Here is a 20,024-nt window from a genome sequence, read left to right as displayed (position 1 = left end):
AACTTCGCCAGAAAACCCATTACGATAGGAGACATAGGGATTTTGAGATGGAGGAGGGAGAACTGGCGCTCAAGCGTACGCACCAGCTTTCTCAAGCTGCGGATAATTTTGCCGCAAAACTGGCGCCCAAATATGAAGGTCCCTTTAGGATAAGCAAAAAGATTAGTCCTCGGACTTATAGGTTAGAGAATGTCGATTCCAAGAAGCTACTTTTCGGTACCTATCACATCTCGCAGTTAAAACCATATGTTGAGCGAACCAATCTTCACCTTCAGATTAACGATTTAGAAACGTCCCCTGCTGCCCCAGATATGGGTCAGAATGATGAGGCGGACGAGGTACCAATCCCATACGGAGGAAGGACACTCCGTCCCAGAAATACCCTCACGGGAAGGGTCATTGATCCACAGTAATTTTTTGTTGTGTCACGGCGTTATTAATGCAGTGACATCTAAATTTGTTAGGGAGGAGCAAGGTGCACCCATGCCTGTTTTTCTGTTGAGACATTTTGATTTTTCTTTTATTATTTTTTATTACGTAATTTAGTTTGCCCTTTGGTATTCTATTCAGGCCTGTTGTTTCTTTTCATGTATATAGTGTTATTACCATTGCTTAACCTTTTTTTTTTTGACATGTCATTCCCCAGTATTACTCAAGTTTACTTGATGACCTTGTAGAGTTTTTTTTTATATTTGTAAGTTTGACATGTTCGCGAATCTCAGTTTTGTTTACAAGTGTTAAATTCTTATGTTTAAGTTTTAGTTAGCTGTAATTTTTTTATTTGTTGAGGGTTTGGTCGCCCGAGGACGTTCGACGTTAAGTCCGGGGGAGTTGTAACGCCAAATTTTAATAATTTAAATAATTCCCGCCAAAATGAGCAAATTTAAATAAGTTGTAACGCCAAATTTTAATAATTTAAATAATTCCCGCCAAAATCAGCAAATTTAAATAATTCCCGCCAAAATCAAGTTCCCGCCAAATCAAGAACACTTATAAAAATACCCTAAAACATCCAAAAAGAAAATACTTTTTAAAACCCAGCGTGTGGTATGCGAGCTCGGTACCAGGCCGCATGCACTTCACGCTTTTCAATGGTAAGGTCGGGGACGACCCGCTGGCCAGGTCACGCACCTGCCTTGCCATTCTTCAATATTTTTCGACCTCAATCCCTCTTTAGAATATCTCTCGACCAAGCCCTGACCTCTTAGTGCACGTGCACGTGTCTTGTCCTAAGTCAACACGTTTTTTTTAAGTTGTATTAAGCATTTGATTGGCTGAAGTCGAATTCGTTGCGAGTAAACTATTGGTGCGCCTGAAGTCACCAAAAAGGGATAAAAGCCTGGCCCACACAAAAGAAATCAGAGTTATCAACCGGACCGTTAGGCTGGAGGGTTAGACTCTCTCGCCCGGCCGAAAAACTTTAAAATTACCCGGGATAACTTAACACGGATCTACCGTGGTGCGCGACGAGAAACTTCAATAATCCATTCTCGTGGGCCCAAAAGGACTTAACTTCGCGACGCTAAATTAACCGTTCGCGAGTGCCCGAAAGTATAGGCAGTCTAACGCAAAAGACTGAACGCGCAGGAAACTAAAATAATTCATTCTCGTGGGCCCGAAAAGGACTTAACTTCGCGACGCCATTTAACCGTTCGCGAGTACCCAATACTTCTAACCGGAGAATTAATAATCGTTCGCGGGTGCGCGAAAATAAGATCTCGTCTAAAGTCCGTCGCCACATCTCGCAACCCGCTACGCCGTTACAACGAAGGACGTAACGCAAGCCCGTCGCCATACTTCGACAGAATAGCCACCGTACCTCGCCAAACGCCACGACAAAGGGCGAACGTAAAGCCCGTCGCCACATCTCGTAAAACGCTACGACGCCACGACGATGGACGTAACGTTAAGCCCGTCGCCACATCTCGACGAACTACTAACCGCGGACTGACCGTATCGTCGCTTCCACAACACAGTATCGTTGACCGTATTTCTTTTTATTTTATTTTGATTTATTTTCAAAAGGGTCATAGTACCCCTAAAACATTTGTTTTCAATCTCGTCATTAAACTTGCAACTACTGTTATATACTGAGAGCTGTTCTATTTATTTATCCAAATCATACCCCTAGACACCTAACGATTACTAACTTAAGAACCATCCCCCAATAGTGAAAGGATAGGTAAAACCCGGGACGGCCATACAAACTTTAAATTAAAGTAACCGGAAATTTAATTAACTAAGTTAACTAATTATTTCCACGTTACATCGTCAGGTATTGTGGAAAAACTTTGGCATTTTACATTACATTTGAGATCCCACAACACCGCTCCCGGGTTGGCTCGAACCACCAACCTATTGGTTAACAGCCGAACGCGCTAACCATTGAGCCACGGAAGCTCAGAAATTAAATGGTTGTCACGTATTGTGGAAAAGTTTTGACTGTTTACGCTACATCTGAGACCTCACAACACCGCTCCCGGATGGGCTCGAACCACCAACCTTTCGGTTAACAGCTGAACGCGCTAAACATTGCGCCACGGAAGCCCAAAAATTATATGTTCGTCAGGTATTGTGGAAAAACTTTGGCTTTTTACGTTACATTTGAGATCCCATAACACCGCTCCCGGGTGGGATCGAAACACAAACCTATTGGTTAACAGCCGAACGCGCTAACCATTGAGCCACGGAAGCTCAGAAATTAAATGGTTGTCACGTTATACGGAAAAGTTTTGACTTTTTACGTCACATCTGAGACCTTTCAACACCGCTCTGGATGGGCTCGAACCACCAACCTTTTGAATAACAGCTGAACGCGCTAACCATTGCGCCACGGAAGCTCAAAAATTAAATGTTCGTCAGATATATTGGAAAAACTCTGAATTTTACGTTACATCTGAGACCTCACAACACCGCTCCCGGATGGGCTCGAACCACCAACCTTTCCGTTAACAGCCAAACGCGCTAACCATTGCGCCACGGAAGCCCAAAAATTAAATGGTCGTCAGGTATTGTGGAAAAACTTTGGCATTTTACATTACATTTGAGATCCCACAACACCGCTCCCGGGTTGGCTCGAACCACCAACCTTTCGGTTAACAGCCGAACGCGCCAAACATTGCGACACGGAAGCCCAAGATTAAATGGTCGTCAGGTATTGTGGAAAAACTTTGACTTTTTACGTCAAATCTGAGACCTCACAACACCGCTCCCGGATGGGCTCGAACCACAAACCTTTTGGTTAACATCCGAACGCGCTAACCATGGAGCCAAGGAAGCTCAGAAATGAAATGGTCGTCAGGTATTGTGGAAAAACATCGACTTTTTACGTCACATCTGAGACCTTGCAACACCGCTCCCGGATGGGCTCAAACCACAAACCTTTTGAATAACAGCTGAACGCGCTAACCATTGCGCCACGGAAGCCCAAAAATTAAATGGTCGTCAGGTATTGTGGAAAAACTCTGAATTTTACGTTACATCTAAGACCTCAAAACACCGTTCCCGGATGGGCTCGAACCACCAACCTTTCGGTTAACAGCTGAACGCGCTAACCATTGCGCCACGGAAGCCCAAAAATTAAATGGTCGTCAGGTATTGTGGAAAAACTTTGGCATTTTACATTACATTTGAGATCCCACAACACCGCTCCCGGGTTGGCTCGAACCACCAACCTTTCGGTTAACAGCCGAACGCGCCAAACATTGCGACACGGAAGCCCAAGATTAAATGGTCGTCAGGTATTGTGGAAAAACTTTGACTTTTTACGTCACATCTGAGACCTCACAACACCGCTCCCGGATGGGCTCGAACCACAAACCTTTTGGTTAACATCCGAACGCGCTAACCATGGAGCCAAGGAAGCTCAGAAATGAAATGGTCGTCAGGTATTGTGGAAAAACATCGACTTTTTACGTCACATCTGAGACCTTGCAACACCGCTCCCGGATGGGCTTGAACCACAAACCTTTTGAATAACAGCTGAACGCGCTAACCATTGCGCCACGGAAGCCCAAAAATTAAATGTTCGTCAGTTATTTTTAAAAAACTCTGAATTTTACGTTACATCTAAGACCACAAAACACCGCTCCCGGATGGGCTCGAACCACCAACCTTTCAGTTAACAGCCGACGGCGCTAACCATTGCGCAACGGAAGCCCAAAGATTAAATGTTCGTCAGGTATTGTGGAAAAACTTACGATTTTTACGTTACATCTGAGACCTCACAACACCGCTCACGGATGGGCTCGAACCACCAACCTTTCGGTTAACAGCCGAACGCGCTAACCATTGCGCCACGGAAGCCCAAAAATTAAATGGTCGTCAGGTATTGTGGAAAAACTCTGAATTTTACGTTACATCTAAGACCTCAAAACACCGTTCCCGGATGGGCTCGAACCACCAACCTTTCGGTTAACAGCTGAACGCGCTAACCATTGCGCCACGGAAGCCCAAAAATTAAATGGTCGTCAGGTATTGTGGAAAAACTTTGGCATTTTACATTACATTTGAGATCCCACAACACCGCTCCCGGGTTGGCTCGAACCACCAACCTTTCGGTTAACAGCCGAACGCGCCAAACATTGCGACACGGAAGCCCAAGATTAAATGGTCGTCAGGTATTGTGGAAAAACTTTGACTTTTTACGTCACATCTGAGACCTCACAACACCGCTCCCGGATGGGCTCGAACCACAAACCTTTTGGTTAACATCCGAACGCGCTAACCATGGAGCCAAGGAAGCTCAGAAATGAAATGGTCGTCTGGTATTGTGGAAAAACATCGACTTTTTACGTCACATCTGAGACCTTGCAACACCGCTCCCGGATGGGCTCGAACCACAAACCTTTTGAATAACAGCTGAACGCGCTAACCATTGCGCCATGGAAGCCCAAAAATTAAATGTTCGTCATTTATTTTTAAAAAACTCTGAATTTTACGTTACATCTAAGACCTCAAAACACCGCTCCCGGATGGGCTCGAACCACCAACCTTTCGGTTAAAAGCCGACGGCGCTAACCATTGCGCAACGGAAGCCCAAAGATTAAATGTTCGTCAGGTATTGTGGAAAAACTTTGGATTTTTACGTTACATTTGAGATCTCACAACACCGCTCCCGGGTGGGCTCGATCCACCAACGTTTTGGTTAACAGCCGAACGCGCTAACCGAAAATTAAAAGCCCAAAAATTAAATGGTCGTCAAGTATTGTGGAAAAACTTTGACTTTTTACGTCACATCTGAGACCTCACAACACCGCTCCCGGATGGGCTCGAACCACCAACCTTTCGGTTAACAGCTGAACGCGCTAACCATTGCGCCACGGAAGCCCAAGATTAAATGGTCGTCACGTATTGTGGAAAAACTTTGGCTTTTTACGTTACATTTGAGATCCCACAACACCGCTTCCGGGTGGGCTCGAACCACAAACCTATTGGTTAACAGCCGAACGCGCTAACCATTGAGCCACGGAAGCTCAGAAATTAAATGGTTGTCACGTATTGTGGAAAAGTTTTGACATTTTACGCTACATCTGAGACCGCACAACACCTCTCCCGGGTGGGCTCGAACCACCAACCTTTCGGTTAACAGCTGAACGCGCTAACCATTGCGCCAAGGAAGCCCAAAAATTAAATGTTCGTCAGGTATTGTGGAAAAACTTTGGCTTTTTACGTTACATTTGAGATCCCACAACACCGCTCCCGGGTTGGCTCGAACCACAAACCTATTGGTTAACAGCCGAAAGCGCTAACCATTGAGCCACGGAAGCTCAGAAATTAAATGGTTGTCACGTATTGTGGAAAAGTTTTGACATTTTACGCTACATCTGAGACCGCACAACACCTCTCCCGGGTGGGCTCGAACCACCAACCTTTCGGTTAACAGCTGAACGCGCTAACCATTGCGCCAAGGAAGCCCAAAAATTAAATGTTCGTCAGGTATTGTGGAAAAACTTTGGCTTTTTACGTTACATTTGAGATCCCACAACACCGCTCCCGGGTGGGCTCGAACCACAAACCTTTTGGTTAACAGCCGACGGCGCTAACCATTGCGCAACGGAAGCTCAGAAATTAAATGGTTGTCACGTTATACGGAAAAGTTTTGACTTTTTACGTCACATCTGAGACCTTTCAACACCGCTCCCGGATGGGCTCGAACCACCAACCTTTTGAATAACAGCTGAACGCGCTAACCATTGCGCCACGGAAGCTCAAAAATTAAATGTTCGTCAGATATATTGGAAAACTCTGAATTTTACGTTACATCTGAGACCTCACAACACCGCTCCCGGATGGGCTCGAACCACCAACCTTTCAGTTAACAGCCGAACGCGCTAACCATTGCGCCACGGAAGCCCAAAAATTAAATGGTCGTCAGGTATTGTGGAAAAACTTTGGCATTTTACGTCACATCTGAGACCTCACAACACCGCTCCCGGATGGGCTCGAACCACAAACCTTTTGGTTAACATCCGAACGCGCTAACCATGGAGCCAAGGAAGCTCAGAAATGAAATGGTCGTCAGGTATTGTGGAAAAACATCGACTTTTTACGTCACATCTGAGACCTTGCAACACCGCTCCCGGATGGGCTCGAACCACAAACCTTTTGAATAACAGCTGAACGCGCTAACCATTGCGCCATGGAAGCCCAAAAATTAAATGTTCGTCAGTTATTTTTAAAAAACTCTGAATTTTACGTTACATCTAAGACCTCAAAACACCGCTCCCGGATGGGCTCGAACCACCAACCTTTCGGTTAAAAGCCGACGGCGCTAACCATTGCGCAACGGAAGCCCAAAGATTAAATGTTCGTCAGGTATTGTGGAAAAACTTTGGATTTTTACGTTACATTTGAGATCTCACAACACCGCTCCCGGGTGGGCTCGATCCACCAACGTTTTGGTTAACAGCCGAACGCGCTAACCGAAAATTAAAAGCCCAAAAATTAAATGGTCGTCAAGTATTGTGGAAAAACTTTGACTTTTTACGTCACATCTGAGACCTCACAACACCGCTCCCGGATGGGTTCGAACCACCAACCTTTCGGTTAACAGCTGAACGCGCTAACCATTGCGCCAAGGAAGCCCAAAAATTAAATGTTCGTCAGGTATTGTGGAAAAACTTTGGCTTTTTACGTTACATTTGAGATCCCACAACACCGCTCCCGGGTGGGCTCGAAACACAAACCTATTCGTTAACAGCCGAACGCGCTAACCATTGAGCCACGGAAGCTCAGAAATTAAATGGTTGTCACGTTATGTGGAAAAGTTTTGACTTTTTACGCTACTTCTGAGACCCCGCAACACCACTTCCGGGTAGGCTCGAACCACCAGCCTCTCGGTTAACAGCCGAACGCGCTAACCATTGCGCCACGGAAGCCCAAAAATCAAATGGTCGTCAGGTATTGTGGAAAAACTTTGGCTTTTTACGTTACATTTGAGACTTCACAACACCGCTCCCGGGTGGGCTCGAACCACCAACCTTTCGGTTAACAGCCGAACGCGCTAACCATTGCGCCACGGAAGCCCAAGATTAAATGGTCGTCAGGTATTGTGGAAAAACTTTGGCTTTTTACGTTACACTTGAGATCCCACAACACCGCTCCCGGGTGGGCTCGAACCACAAACCTATTGGTTAACAGCCGAACGCGCTAACCATTGAGCCACGGAAGCTCAGAAATTAAATGGTTGTCACGTATTGTGGAAAAGTTTTGACATTTTACGCTACATCTGAGACCGCACAACACCTCTCCCGGGTGGGCTCGAACCACCAACCTTTCGGTTAACAGCTGAACGCGCTAACCATTGCGCCAAGGAAGCCCAAAAATTAAATGTTCGTCAGGTATTGTGGAAAAACTTTGGCTTTTTACGTTACATTTGAGATCCCACAACACCGCTCCCGGGTTGGCTCAAACCACAAACCTATTGGTTAACAGCCGAACGCGCTAACCATTGAGCCACGGAAGCTCAGAAATTAAATGGTTGTCACGTATTGTGGAAAAGTTTTGACATTTTACGCTACATCTGAGACCGCACAACACCTCTCCCGGTTGGGCTCGAACCACCAACCTTTCGGTTAACAGCTGAACGCGCTAACCATTGCGCCAAGGAAGCCCAAAAATTAAATGTTCGTCAGGTATTGTGGAAAAACTTTGGCTTTTTACGTTACATTTGAGATCCCACAACACCGCTCCCGGGTGGGCTCGAACCACAAACCTTTTGGTTTACAGCCGACGGCGCTAACCATTGCGCAACGGAAGCCCAAAAATTAAAAGGTCGTCAGGTATTGTGGAAAAACTTTGACTTTTTACGTCACATCTAAGACCTCACAACACCGCTCCCGGATGGGCTCGAACCACAAAACTTTTGGTTAACAGCCGACGGCGCTAACCATTGCGAAACGGAAGCCCAAAGATTAAATGTTCGTCAGGTATTGTGGAAAAACTTACGATTTTTACGTTACATGTGAGATCTCACAACCGCTCCCGGGTGGGCTCGGACCACCAACCTTTCGGTTAACAGCCGAACGCGCAAACCATTGCGCCACGGAAGCCCAAAAATTAAATGTTCGTCAGGTATTGTGGAAAAACTTTGGCATTTTACATTACATTTGAGATCCCACAACACCGCTCCCGGGTTGGCTCGAACCACCAACCTTTCGGTTAACAGCCGAACGCGCTAACCATTGCGACACGGAAGCCCAAGATTAAATGGTCGTCAGGTATTGTGGAAAAACTGTGACTTTTTACGTCACATCTGAGACCTCACAACACCGCTCCCGGATGGGCTCGAACCACTAACCTTTCAGTTAACAGCCGAACGCGCTAACCATTGCGCCACGGAAGCCCAAAAATTAAATGGTCGTCAGGTATTGTGGAAAAACTTTGGCATTTTACATTACATTTGAGATCCCACAACACCGCTCCCGGGTTGGCTCGAACCACCACCCTATTGGTTAACAGCCGAACGCGCTAACCATTGAGCCACGGAAGCTCAGAAATTAAATGGTTGTCACGTATTGTGGAAAAGTTTTGACTGTTTACGCTACATCTGAGACCTCACAACACCGCTCCCGGATGGGCTCGAACCACCAACCTTTCGGTTAACAGCCGAACGCGCTAACCATTGCGCCAAGGAAGCTCAGAAATGAAATGGTCGTCAGGTATTGTGGAAAAACATCGACTTTTTACGTCACATCTGAGACCTTGCAACACCGCTCCCGGATGGGCTCGAACCACAAACCTTTTGAATAACAGCTGAACGCGCTAACCATTGCGCCACGGAAGCCCAAAAATTAAATGTTCGTCAGTTATTTTTAAAAAACTCTGAATTTTACGTTACATCTAAGACCCCACAACACCACTTCCGGGTGGGCTCGAACCACCATCCTCTCGGTTAACAGCCGACGGCGCTAACCATTGCGCAACGGAAGCCCAAAAATTAAATGGTCGTCAGGTATTGTGGAAAAACTTTGGCATTTTACATTACATTTGAGATCCCACAACACCGCTCCCGGGTTGGCTCGAACCACCACCCTATTGGTTAACAGCCGAACGCGCTAACCATTGAGCCACGGAAGCTCAGAAATTAAATTGTTGTCACGTATTATGGAAAAGTTTTGACTGTTTACGCTACATCTGAGACCTCACAACACCGCTCCCGGATGGGCTCGAACCACCAACCTTTCGGTTAACAGCCGAACGCGCTAACCATTGCGCCACGGAAGCTCAGAAATTAAATGGTTGTCACGTTATGTGGAAAAGTTTTGACTTTTTACGCTACTTCTGAGACCCCACAACACCACTTCCGGGTAGGCTCGAACCACCAGCCTCTCGGTTAACAGCCGAACGCGCTAACCATTGCGCCACGGAAGCCCAAAAATCAAATGGTCGTCAGGTATGGTGGAAAAACTTTGGCTTTTTACGTTACATTTGAGACTTCACAACACCGCTCCCGGGTGGGCTCGAACCACCAACCTTTCGGTTAACAGCTGAACGCGCAAACCATTGCGCCACGGAAGCCCAAAAATTAAATATTCGTCAGGTATTGTGGAAAAACTTTGGCTTTTTACGTTACATTTGAGATCCCACAACACCGCTCCCGGGTGGGCTCGAACCACAAACCTATTGGTTAACAGCCGAACGCGCTAACCATTGAGCCACGGAAGCTCAGAAATTAAATGGTTGTCACGTATTGTGGAAAAGTTTTGACATTTTACGCTACATCTGAGACCGCACAACACCTCTCCCGGGTGGGCTCGAACCACCAACCTTTCGGTTAACAGCTGAACGCGCTAACCATTGCGCCAAGGAAGCCCAAAAATTAAATGTTCGTCAGGTATTGTGGAAAAACTTTGGCTTTTTACGTTACATTTGAGATCCCACAACAACGCTCCCGGGTGGGCTCGAACCACAAACCTTTTGGTTAACAGCCGACGGCGCTAACCATTGCGCAACGGAAGCCCAAAAATTAAAAGGTCGTCAGGTATTGTGGAAAAACTTTGACTTTTTACGTCACATCTAAGACCTCACAACACCGCTCCCGGATGGGCTCGAACCACAAACCTTTTGGTTAACAGCCGACGGCGCTAACCATTGCGAAACGGAAGCCCAAAGATTAAATGTTCGTCAGGTATTGTGGAAAAACTTACGATTTTTACGTTACATTTGAGATCCCACAACACCGCTCCCGGGTGGGCTTGAACCACAAACCTATTGGTTAACAGCCGAACGCGCAAACCATTGCGCCACGGAAGCCCAAAAATTAAATGTTCGTCAGTTATTTTTAAAAAACTCTGAATTTTACGTTACATCTAAGACCTCAAAACACCGCTCCCGGATGGGCTCGAACCACCAACCTTTCGGTTAAAAGCCGACGGCGCTAACCATTGCGCAACGGAAGCCCAAAGATTAAATGTTCGTCAGGTATTGTGGAAAAACTTTGGATTTTTACGTTACATTTGAGATCTCACAACGCCGCTCCCGGGTGGGCTCGATCCACCAACGTTTTGGTTAACAGCCGAACGCGCTAACCGAAAATTAAAAGCCCAAAAATTAAATGGTCGTCAAGTATTGCGGAAAAACTTTGACTTTTTACGTCACATCTGAGACCTCACAACACCGCTCCCGGATGGGCTCGAACCACCAACCTTTCGGTTAACAGCTGAACGCGCTAGCCATTGCGCCAAGGAAGCCCAATAATTAAATGTTCGTCAGGTATTGTGGAAAAACTTTGGCTTTTTACGTTACATTTGAGATCCCACAACACCGCTCCCGGGTGGGCTCGAAACACAAACCTATTCGTTAACAGCCGAACGCGCTAACCATTGAGCCACGGAAGCTCAGAAATTAAATGGTTGTCACGTTATGTGGAAAAGTTTTGACTTTTTACGCTACTTCTGAGACCCCGCAACACCACTTCCGGGTAGGCTCAAACCACCAGCCTCTCGGTTAACAGCCGAACGCGCTAACCATTGCGCCACGGAAGCCCAAAAATCAAATGGTCGTCAGGTATTGTGGAAAAACTTTGGCTTTTTACGTTACATTTGAGACTTCACAACACCGCTCCCGGGTGGGCTCGAACCAGCAACCTTTCGGTTAACAGCCGAACGCGCTAACCATTGCGCCACGGAAGCCCAAGATTAAATGGTCGTCAGGTATTGTGGAAAAACTTTGGCTTTTTACGTTACATTTGAGATCCCACAACACCGCTCCCGGGTGGGCTCGAACCACAAACCTATTGGTTAACAGCCGAACGCGCTAACCATTGAGCCACGGAAGCTCAGAAATTAAATGGTTGTCACGTATTGTGGAAAAGTTTTGACATTTTACGCTACATCTGAGACCGCACAACACCTCTCCCGGGTGGGCTCGAACCACCAACCTTTCGGTTAACAGCTGAACGCGCTAACCATTGCGCCAAGGAAGCCCAAAAATTAAATGTTCGTCAGGTATTGTGGAAAAACTTTGGCTTTTTGCGTTACATTTGAGATCCCACAACACCGCTCCCGGGTTGGCTCGAACCACAAACCTATTGGTTAACAGCCGAAAGCGCTAACCATTGAGCCACGGAAGCTCAGAAATTAAATGGTTGTCACGTATTGTGGAAAAGTTTTGACATTTTACGCTACATCTGAGACCGCACAACACCTCTCCCGGGTGGGCTCGAACCACCAACCTTTCGGTTAACAGCCGAACGCGCTAACCATTGCGCCACGGAAACCCAAAGATTAAATGTTCGTCAGGTATTGTGGAAAAACTTTGGATTTTTACGTTACATTAGAGATCTCACAACACCGCTCCCGGGTGGGCTCGATCCACCAACCTTTTGGTTAACAGCCGAACGCGCTAACCGAAAATTAAAAGCCCAGAAACTAAATGGTCGTCAGGTATTGTGGAAAAACTTTGACTTTTTACGTCACATCTGAGACCTCACAACACCGCTCCCGGATGGAATCGAACCACCAACCTTTCGGTTAACAGCTGAACGCGCTAACCATTGCGCCACGGAAGCCCAAAAATTAAATATTCGTCAGGTATTGTGGAAAAACTTTGGCTTTTTACGTTACATTTGAGATCCCACAACACCGCTCCCGGGTGGGCTCGAAACACAAACCTATTCGTTAACAGCCGAACGCGCTAACCATTGAGCCACGGAAGCTCAAAAATTAAATGGTTGTCACGTTATGTGGAAAAGTTTTGACTTTTTTCGCCACTTCTGAGACCCCACAACACCACTTCCGGGTAGGCTCGAACCACCAGCCTCTCGGTTAACAGCCGAACGCGCTAACCATTGCGCCACGGAAGCCCAAAAATCAAATGGTCGTCAGGTATTGTGGAAAAACTTTGGCTTTTTACGTTACATTTGAGACTTCACAACACCGCTCCCGGGTGGGCTTGAACCACCAACCTTTCGGTTAACAGCCGAACGCGCTAACCATTGCGCCACGGAAGCCCAAGATTAAATGGTCGTCAGGTATTGTGGAAAAACTTTGGCTTTTTACGTTACATTTGAGATCCCACAACACCGCTCCCTGGTGGGCTCGAACCACAAACCTATTGGTTAACAGCCGAACGCGCTAACCATTGAGCCACGGAAGCTCAGAAATTAAATGGTTGTCACGTATTGTGGAAAAGTTTTGACATTTTACGCTACATCTTAGACCGCACAACACCTCTCCCGGGTGGGCTCGAACCACCAACCTTTCGGTTAACAGCTGAACGCGCTAACCATTGCGCCAAGGAAGCCCAAAAATTAAATGTTCGTCAGGTATTGTGGAAAAACTTTGGCTTTTTACGTTACATTTGAGATCCCACAACACCGCTCCCGGGTGGGCTCGAACCACAAACCTTTTGGTTAACAGCCGACGGCGCTAACCATTGCGCAACGGAAGCCCAAAAATTAAAAGGTCGTCAGGTATTGTGGAAAAACTTTGACTTTTTACGTCACATCTAAGACCTCACAACACCGCTCCCGGATGGGCTCGAACTACAAACCTTTTGGTTAACAGCCGACGGCGCTAACCATTGCGAAACGGAAGCCCAAAGATTAAATGTTCGTCAGGTATTGTGGAAAAACTTACGATTTTTACGTTACATGTGAGATCTCACAACACCGCTCCCGGGTGGCTCGGACCACCAACCTTTCGGTTAACAGCCGAACGCGCAAACCATTGCGCCACGGAAGCCCAAAAATTAAATGTTCGTCAGGTATTGTGGAAAAACTTTGACTTTTTACGTCACATCTGAGACCCCACAACACCGCTCCCGGATGGGCTCGAACCACCAACCTTTCAGTTAACAGCCGAACGCGCTAACCATTGCGCCACGGAAGCCCAAAAATTAAATGGTCGTCAGGTATTGTGGAAAAACTTTGGCATTTTACATTACATTTGAGATCCCACAACACCGCTCCCGGGTTGGCTCGAACCACCAACCTTTCGGTTAACAGCCGAACGCGCTAACCATTGCGACACGGAAGCCCAAGATTAAATGGTCGTCAGGTATTGTGGAAAAACTTTTTACGTCACATCTGAGACCTCACAACACCGCTCCCGGATGGGCTTGAACCACAGACCTTTCAGTTAACAGCCGAACGCGCTAACCATTGCGCCACGGAAGCCCAAAAATTAAATGATCGTCAGGTATTGTGGAAAAACTTTGGCATTTTACATTACATTTGAGACCTCACAACACCGCTCCCGGATGGGCTCGAACCACCAACCTTTCGGTTAACAGCTGAACGCGCTAACCATTGCGCCACGGAAGCCCAAAAATTAAATGTTCGTCAGGTATTGTGGAAAAACTTTGACTTTTTACGTCACATCTGAGACCTCACAACACCGCTCCCGGGTGGGCTCGATCCACCTATCGTGGATTTTTTGTTAATGAGTCCTGATCGGTCCAGCAAATGCGGCAGTTGTATGATTTTTAGTTACGGAATTTATTTTATGTTATTTTATTTGGCTTCTTTTAGAAGCCCACCCTATGTCTATTTAGTAGACCTTCCCAATTGTCTCATTCGGAGACCCTTGTCTCTTATGGAGACCTACCCTTGTCTCTTTTGGAGACCTACCATGTCTCATTTGGAGACTGTCTCTTTTGGAGACCAACCATGTCTCATTTGGAGACCAACCATGTCTCATTTGGAGACTGTCTCTTTTGGAGACCAACCATGTCTCATTTGGAGACTGTCTCTTTTGGAGACCAACCATGTCTCATTTGGAGACTACCATTGCCTTCCTAAAGACTTTTAGAAAGGCTTTCAAAAAGGATACTTTCAGTAGTATTTCCAATCGTGCGTCGCTATAGTCGCCGACCTAGTAGTTATACTTAAGGCTACGAATTAATTTTACAAGTATTGCAAGTTTAAAATATCTTTATTTACTACAAATTTTTAGCTAGTCTTTTTCTGATCTGCTCTCTGGCAAAGTTCGGAGAAGAGTGCTTCTTTTTGGGCATTATAGACCATAAGGTTGTACAGTTTTTAAAATTGGTTTCCCCTACTTTTTACAGGGTTCAACATACAGATTTTAGGGTAGCTTCTCTACCTTTTAAGTTAATAGGTTACAGGCAAGCGTGAAGATTTTATTATTTTCTTATCGTTAAAAAAGATACAGATGTGGAAATAGGAGCTTTTACTCTCTTTTGTATTGAATAGTAAACGGAAACTTAAAATCGACACATGTGTGCGAAAAGGGAGATTTCTCGTTTTTATTGTGTTTAAGATATAACTGAGCCTGTACGGCGAATTTTAACAGTATGCACATTTTGTGTCATTAGGTCCCCTTTTGGGTTTAAAGTGCTAAACAACTTTTTATAAAAAGAGAAAACTATCCGAGGGATTTAACACTCCCCCGCGAAATACGTAGTATTTCTTATATTGTTTTTTGTTTTCTTGTGCATAATTTTCTCACGTTTTACCGTGTTTAGTTAGGTTTAATCTTAATTTGTTAAATGTCTTCAATGAATCTTAATTTTACATTTGCTTAATTAATCTTAAATGTTTTCAATGTTTAATGTTTTTATTTAATATGTAATTTTAAATGTTTTCAAGTTTAATGCTTTTATTTAATTATCAGAGATTTCTAAGGGGTAGAGTAATTGGACTGGCCTCCGTAAAAGATTTCCGTTCGCGGTTCGCACTATGCAAGCCCGTACCTTGCCATCGCGGCCAATTTGAGTTTCATTTACAACACCCATTTTCCACATTTGTTTTTGTAATTTGTCGTCGTGTATTAGAACAACGTCCCCGACCTTCATTACAGTTTCGTTTTTTGCGAGTTTGCTGTGATGGGCAGATCGCAAATCTAGTAAATATTCGTTTTTCCACCTCTTACTGAGATGGTCCATTAAGGCCAGTCTATATCGTAGCCTCTTGGCTGTTTCCCTTTGGGAGCTAGTCGTGAAATCGGTTGGTTTTACCTTTTGTGGAGGTAAGCTCGTGAGTCTCCTTCCTATAAGCAGATGCGAGGGGGTAAGGGGGGAAGGCTCGTCAACGCTTGTATTGTCAAAAGTGATGGGGCGCGAATTTATCACCGCTTCAACTTCTACTAATATTGTTTGTAGTTCTTGAAAGTTGCAGGATGAATGGCCAAGGGCCTTTTTAGCCATATCGTAGTATACGATAGGCTCTTAGTTTGACCCGAGCCGTAGTAGTAGTAGTAGTAGTAGTGGCCGGGGTTGTCGCTTCGTTATCGTCAGATTTTAGCTTAAAAGGAACTTTATATTACCACAACCCACCCATAGGGGTTACTGGGCTCGGTTAGAGATTTAATTTTAATTAAAATTTTTTCAGGTCAGAACCGGGATTCGAACCCGGGCCGCTGGCGTAGTAGACGAACATTCTACCCGCTCAACCATAGAGACTTGATAGAAACCTAGAGTTTTTTATTATTTATTCTTATCTCTAAAATGTCGGGGTGATGTGGTGTGGGGTACCTCTTAATCTGTGGGGTCGGAAACTTTTGAATTTTTATCTGTGGGGTCGGATACTTATGAATTTGTATGTTTGGGGTTTTTATATATTTTTTTTTATGTATGTGCTAATTAAATAGATAACGATCTTCCCCGTTTCCTACCTCGCTCCTTATGTGTTTCGTTCTCGTTCGGTAGCTATTGTCATCTATGTTATGTTTGACTGGAACGTTTTGGCGGTTAATTCAAATGTGGGTTTAGATAGAGCTAACATAGTGTTAAATGGGCGTTATGCGTCTGATCATTTTAGCATTGCTAAAGGTAATTCGAGGGGATAATCACTAAAATGCGTAATCACTATAACTAAACTTTCTCTTTCAAAAGTTTCTGGGCATAAGTCCTTGTTAGAAATTTATAAGATGCGATAAGTGTGCATCGGCATAAGTCTATGTTGTAAACTCATCGAGGGGATTATCACTAAAAACTATCTGTTCTTCGATTCGCCGGAATATTAGAATTACAGCATAAGTAAATTTATACGGTTATAATTTAATCACTGTTTAGAGTAGGGAATCGAGGGGCTATTCACTCTGATTTTATGCACGGAAAATCATTTAAGCATTGAAAAAGATAGCGCTATTCACTCATTAGGGTAAGGTACAGAGGGGTTATCCACTCGTTAGGGTAGGGTATAGAGGGGCTATTCACTCGTACGATATGGCTACTATTACGAGCCCTTGGGCCGTCTTGTTTAAGAGACTTTTCGTTGTCCTCACCATTCGCTCCCAAAAACCACCCCACCAGGCAGCTCTATCCGCTATGAATCTCCATGTGATACCCCTTTTGCCAAAAAAATCTTTCAGTTCAGGTGTATCTAGATTGTTCCATATGGTTTTAAGGTCCGCATTCGCTTTTGTGAATGTTTTTGCGTTGTCGGTGTAAATATCACTTGGTAAACCACGCCTGCCTATCATTCTTCTTAAGGCTAACAGAAAGTCCTCCGTTGTCAAAGAGCCTACAAGCTCTAGGTCAATGGCTCGTGTTACCGCGCACGTAATTAAGCAGATGTATGCCTTTTCGGACGTTTGATTAGTTTTTATGTATAAAGGTCCTGCAAAATCGATGCCAACTACTTGGAAGGGTGGAACTTGGTCAATTCTTTCCCTTGGCAAAGGTGCGGTGGAAAGTTCGCCTGCTTTGCAGCTAAGTTTTTTACATAGGTGGCATTTTTTCAATAAGGATTTCACTAATTGTCGACCAGCGGGAACCCAATAACGAGATCGTAATTGAGTGAATGTTGCAGTCACGCCGCTGTGAAAAACGTCTTCGTGGCTTCGCCAAACTACAAGTTCTGTCAAGCGTTTCTTTTTGTTTAGGATAGCTGGATGCTTCTCCTCAAAGGTTAAGCTTGATTTTTCTAACCTTCCACCAACGCATAGAATATCTTCAGTGTTAAGAAAGGGTTTTAAAGTTAATATGTTTGAAGTTCTTTTTATGTTGGTTTTATTTTTGAGTGACGTTATTTCGTCTTGAAAGTCTTCTATTTGTTCTGATTTTATCCATTTTTGTTCCGCGTTTAGTAATTCAGATGCTGTTAGGGCGCCTTGCCTTGTATCTCTCTTCTTGCAATTAGCAACAAATCGGTACATCCAAGCCGTAACCCTTAGAACCGTGTCTAATTTGCTATATTTATTCAAGTCGATGAGATTTTGAATGCAAAGTCTTTCTTTACAATTCACGCTCACGCTTAGTACAGTTTTCCTCCTTTCTACTTCAATGTTGTCTTTTGCCCTAAGGGCTACGGTGCTTTGTTCGGGCCAGTTTTCTTCCTCCTGTCTCAGCCAGGGGGGTTCGTGCCACCAGAGTTCGTTTTCTTTTAGGGCTGTGGCTGATAAGCCTCGTGTAGGCAAGTCTGCAGGGTTATTTTCCCCTGGGCAATGCATCCAATCTAAGGGGTCGGATGCTTGCTGTATTTCAGCTACTCGGTTTGAAACGAAGGGCTTCCATGATTTTGCTGAACCCTTTAGCCAGTGCAACGCTATCATCGAATCGGTCCACATTCGCACCTTTAATGCGTCGGTTTGAAATACGGTCTCTATGTTCTTTACCAAACGACAACCAAGCAAACAAGCCATTAGTTCTAATCTTGGCAAGGTTAGTCGTTTTAAAGGAGCCACTCTAGCCTTGGCGGTTACAAATGATGTATGTATTTCATGATCTTTCGATGTATAGCGTATGTAAATAACGCAGGCATATGCCTTTATGCTACTATCACAGAAACAATGTATTTCACTGGTTTCAACATTGTCCGTTTCATTGAAATAGTGACGGGGAAGTTTAATGTGTCGCAATTCGGGAAGCTCTTTACACCATTGTCTGAACTGCTCGCTTATTTCTTGGGGAAGTTCTTGATCCCATTCGAAGCCTTGTTCCCACAAGGATTGAAATAAAAGTTTCGCCCTGAGGGTATATGGGCTTAGTACACCGATAGGGTCAAAAATTTGGCCTACCGCGCTTAATATGAAGCGTTTGTTGTTCTTTATTCCTTCGAGAAACTGAATCAAATTTTGTAGATTAAAGGTGAAGTAATCTTCTTCTGGCTTCCAGAGTAGCCCAAGGATCTTGAAATCTTTCTCCCCCGCCTCCCCTTCAAACGTGACACCTTCGCTTGATAAGCCTTTATGACCCCACATGCGTTTTAGTTCTTTTGAGTTAGTGTTCCATTTTCTCAATGTCATTCCGGCTTCTTTCATGACGCTATTGATATTTAGTGAAAGGTCGAGGGCAGCCTTAGGATCACTGTCGCCACTACACAAGTCATCTACGTATAGATCTCTTCCTAGAACTATAATTTCCTTTCTTCCGCTGTCATATTTTTTAAGGTGACATTTGATGGTCGCGGCTAGGAGGAAGGGAGATGACGTCACCCCAAATGGGACTCTGGTCATGCGTAATTCTTGGAATTCATTTGAGTCTAACTCTGAGATCCATAACATTCTTAACGAGTCCCGATCTTCTGGGTCTATTCTCACTTGAAGGAATGCTTTTTCGATATCTGCGGTTATCGCGATCTTATGATTTCTGAATCTTAGTAATAGGAGTAGAAGGTCTGGGTTCAGGTTGGGTCCCGCAGACAAACAGTCGTTTAAAGACGGTACCCCTTCTATGTGTGATGATGCATCACATACGACACGCAAGCGAGTTGTACTAGATACCCTAGTTACCCCTTGGTGTGGCATATAGTATGTTCCAGGAATTGATTCAATTGTTTCTACCCTTTCTAAGATCTCATTTTTTAACTGTTCATTCATTATATCCTTGTAATCTTGAAAGTAAACTGGGTCTCTATTAAATCTTCGCACTAGGCTTTTCATGCGTTTGTAGGCTACACTTTTGTTATTAGGAAGGACGGTTTTTTCTGTTATGAATGGTAATTTAACTTGGTATCTATTGTCTATGAATGTAGTAGTTTGTTCAAATAAAGTCATAAAGTCTTCACTATGGGGGTTTTCGTCTTTCTTTGCATCTATCCCGAGGGATTCTAGTTCCCAAAATGACTTTAACGTGTCGGATACTTTCTTCTCTTCTATTCCAACACGCATAGACGTTGC

The 20,024-nt window shown here is 44.7% G+C and overlaps 1 protein-coding gene and 1 non-coding gene across 2 annotated transcripts; both read right to left on the bottom strand.

Annotated features, from left to right (window-relative positions):
- Positions 1–1,088: 1,088 nt before the first annotated feature.
- Positions 1,089–20,015, bottom strand: LOC149701003 (uncharacterized). The gene is made up of 3 exons (XM_089867274.1): positions 17,190–20,015; positions 15,658–15,921; positions 1,089–1,229 (listed from the first exon to the last, which is right to left on the bottom strand). The coding sequence occupies exons 1-3, from the start codon at positions 20,013–20,015 to the stop codon at positions 1,089–1,091; spliced, it is 3,231 nt and encodes a 1,076-aa protein (XP_089723400.1).
- Positions 7,454–7,526, bottom strand: TRNAN-GUU (transfer RNA asparagine (anticodon GUU)). Its single transcript has one exon. It is a non-coding gene; the product is annotated as a tRNA-Asn (tRNA).
- Positions 20,016–20,024: the final 9 nt, after the last annotated feature.

The sequence above is a fragment of the Phalangium opilio genome, unplaced genomic scaffold (assembly GCF_054372755.1).
Source record: "Phalangium opilio isolate 3A_F unplaced genomic scaffold, DU_Popi_V2 ptg000019l_1, whole genome shotgun sequence".
Taxonomy (NCBI): Eukaryota; Metazoa; Arthropoda; class Arachnida; order Opiliones; family Phalangiidae; genus Phalangium; species Phalangium opilio.
Note: the sequence above shows the minus strand (reverse complement) of the source record. Positions and strands in the feature narration are given on the sequence as shown.

Excerpts from the sequence above, each read along its gene's own strand:
- LOC149701003 (XM_089867274.1), bottom strand. The coding sequence starts at position 20,015 with ATGCGTGTTGGAATAGAAGAGAAGAAAGTATCCGACACGTTAAAGTCA. Across the intron at positions 15,922-17,189 it reads GTGGTTTTTGGGAGCGAATG|GTAAAACCAACCGATTTCAC; the intron begins GTGAGGACAACG and ends CCTCCACAAAAG. Across the intron at positions 1,230-15,657 it reads AAATTGGCCGCGATGGCAAG|GACAAGACACGTGCACGTGC; the intron begins GTACGGGCTTGC and ends GTGTTGACTTAG.